At 31.7% G+C, this 2,031-nt stretch overlaps 1 protein-coding gene across 1 annotated transcript in view; it reads left to right on the forward strand.

Annotated features, from left to right (window-relative positions):
• The first annotated feature begins 507 nt into the window (after positions 1-507).
• LOC106467814 (protein scribble homolog) overlaps positions 508-2,031 on the forward strand; it is a 96,061-nt gene continuing 94,537 nt past the window's right edge. Inside the window, exon 1 of the mRNA XM_022396009.1 lies at positions 508-833. Within this exon, the coding sequence (XP_022251717.1) occupies positions 672-833 (162 nt within the window). The 5' untranslated portion in view covers positions 508-671. The remainder of the gene's footprint in view (positions 834-2,031) is intronic.

Below are 2,031 nucleotides of genomic sequence, written 5' to 3' on the forward strand. Positions count from 1 at the left end.
AACAAGATAGTTCTAGAAACGTGGCGTGACACTAGTCACGTGACCTCGCTGACGCAACAATACTATATTAATATGATAATATTGAATACACTCAGTGTTTGAATACCACAGATATAATGATCTTTAATACGTTCTTAGAATTTCGTTCTTAATATTTTCTTTAAAATAACAATTGTAATATCTCACGGTCTCTTAATTAATCGGCGCTGTATACTACTCGAAGTGTTTTTGTTTTCCTTTTATGTTTTTCAAGTACATTTTGTTAACAATGAAAACTTTCGATATTGTTTACATTGTGTCATAAAACACAATATTAACTGCTGTAAGTAATAATATAATACATAATGCATAATATAAAAACAGACAACATTAAATGTAAATAATATTTAGTGTAAGTAACATTTTAAGGTTTAAAATATTCTACGGAGTTTATTATAAAAATATAGATTTTACATGCTTTGAATGCACTTGCCTCCAGATGGAAGTATCATCAATTTTTTTTTGTAAGGGGAAGGAAATGATGACGTCAGAGTCATAGCTTTCGCGTTCGAACTTTTCGGAGGGTGTAAACCTCGATTTATATCAATTTTCACAATGTGCTGACAGTTTTGAAATATCGTGGGGATAATATGATTTTTATGTAAACCATACTTGTTCAACTCATTAGAGTCATGCTTCGATGTATTCCATTATTTCGTAGTTGCAACCGTCAGGTTGAATACATCGATAAGAGGCACTGTAGCTTATCAAATGTTCCCGATGATGTTTTGCGCTATGCTCGAACTCTTGAAGAGTTGCTTTTGGATGCCAATCATATTAAAGATCTCCCAAGGGTAAGAATTCCGTATTTTATTATATTAACGATAACGTCTTCGATAGTGTGGTAATATTTTACAGATACCAAAGTACTTCCTTTCATTTTTTATATAATCTTTAACTTACTGTACTCTTAAGCCTAACAAGCAATGTATAGTAATGTATACTTTTTTTTTTTGACAATACACCACAGTAAGACTAAGATTGGTAATAATTTATTGAGATATCACACAGATAACCAGTATAGGTTACGCTTCACCAGCATAAGGCTTTTGTACCATAAGAGTGGTTACAAGCCATTTTCAAATTGTGAGCAATATTAGTATTATCACACTTTCTGGTAAGAGTTGAAATACCTCAGCCAGTATGGCAGATTTAGATTTCAAGTTTTGGATCAGTCATAACTCATATGACAAAATTTATAAAAGATCCAGAACTGAATTTTTGACTAATTGCAGAGTCTCCACTCATTTTTTGAAACATTGGCAGTTTAATGAACTAACAAGTGGAATAATGTATTTTATGTTCAGTTTATTATATCTGTTTTTTTTTATATTTTAGCTGGTAAGTGTATCCAAGGCCTGGTGGTAAGGGTGCACAACTCGTATTCTCTAAGTCATGTGTTTGAATCCCCATCACCGAACATTGCTCATCCTTTCAGCTGTGAGGACGTTTTAATTTGACAGTCAATTCCACTATTTGTTGGTAAAAGAGGTGGCAGTGGGTGGTGTTAACTAGTTGTAGGGGGTTTCAGTGAATTTTAAATAACGAAAATAACATAACAATTCACACACCACAGTTACAAATTAATAGATTTACACTGCAAGTTCAATTATGCGGTTAATAATTAACTTTCAGCGCAGGCTTATTCCCTGGGACCGACCTCATAACCATTTTGTGCTTGTTATAGTTTTCATGCTATAACTTTCTAATTAGTAAGCATGTGTTAATGAAATATGGCATATTATCAGTAAACATTACAATGCTTTCATATGGAAAGTATCAGTTTTTTATTAAGTCATAAGGTTTTTTAAGCAGTTTTTCTTATGCTTTTTTTTTCTTTTCACTCGTTGCCTGTCCAACATCAAAGTAATCTTAATTTTAAGATTAAAAATACTTTTGTGCATCAGCAAGTTTTCAAATTTCTCATGCAAAGTCTTTATAATGTCCAGATAGTTATCAGATGTTTCATAAGAAAAAACTATTTTATATGTT

The sequence above is a fragment of the Limulus polyphemus genome, unplaced genomic scaffold (assembly GCF_000517525.1).
Source record: "Limulus polyphemus unplaced genomic scaffold, Limulus_polyphemus-2.1.2 Scaffold2751, whole genome shotgun sequence".
NCBI lineage: Eukaryota > Metazoa > Arthropoda > Merostomata > Xiphosura > Limulidae > Limulus > Limulus polyphemus.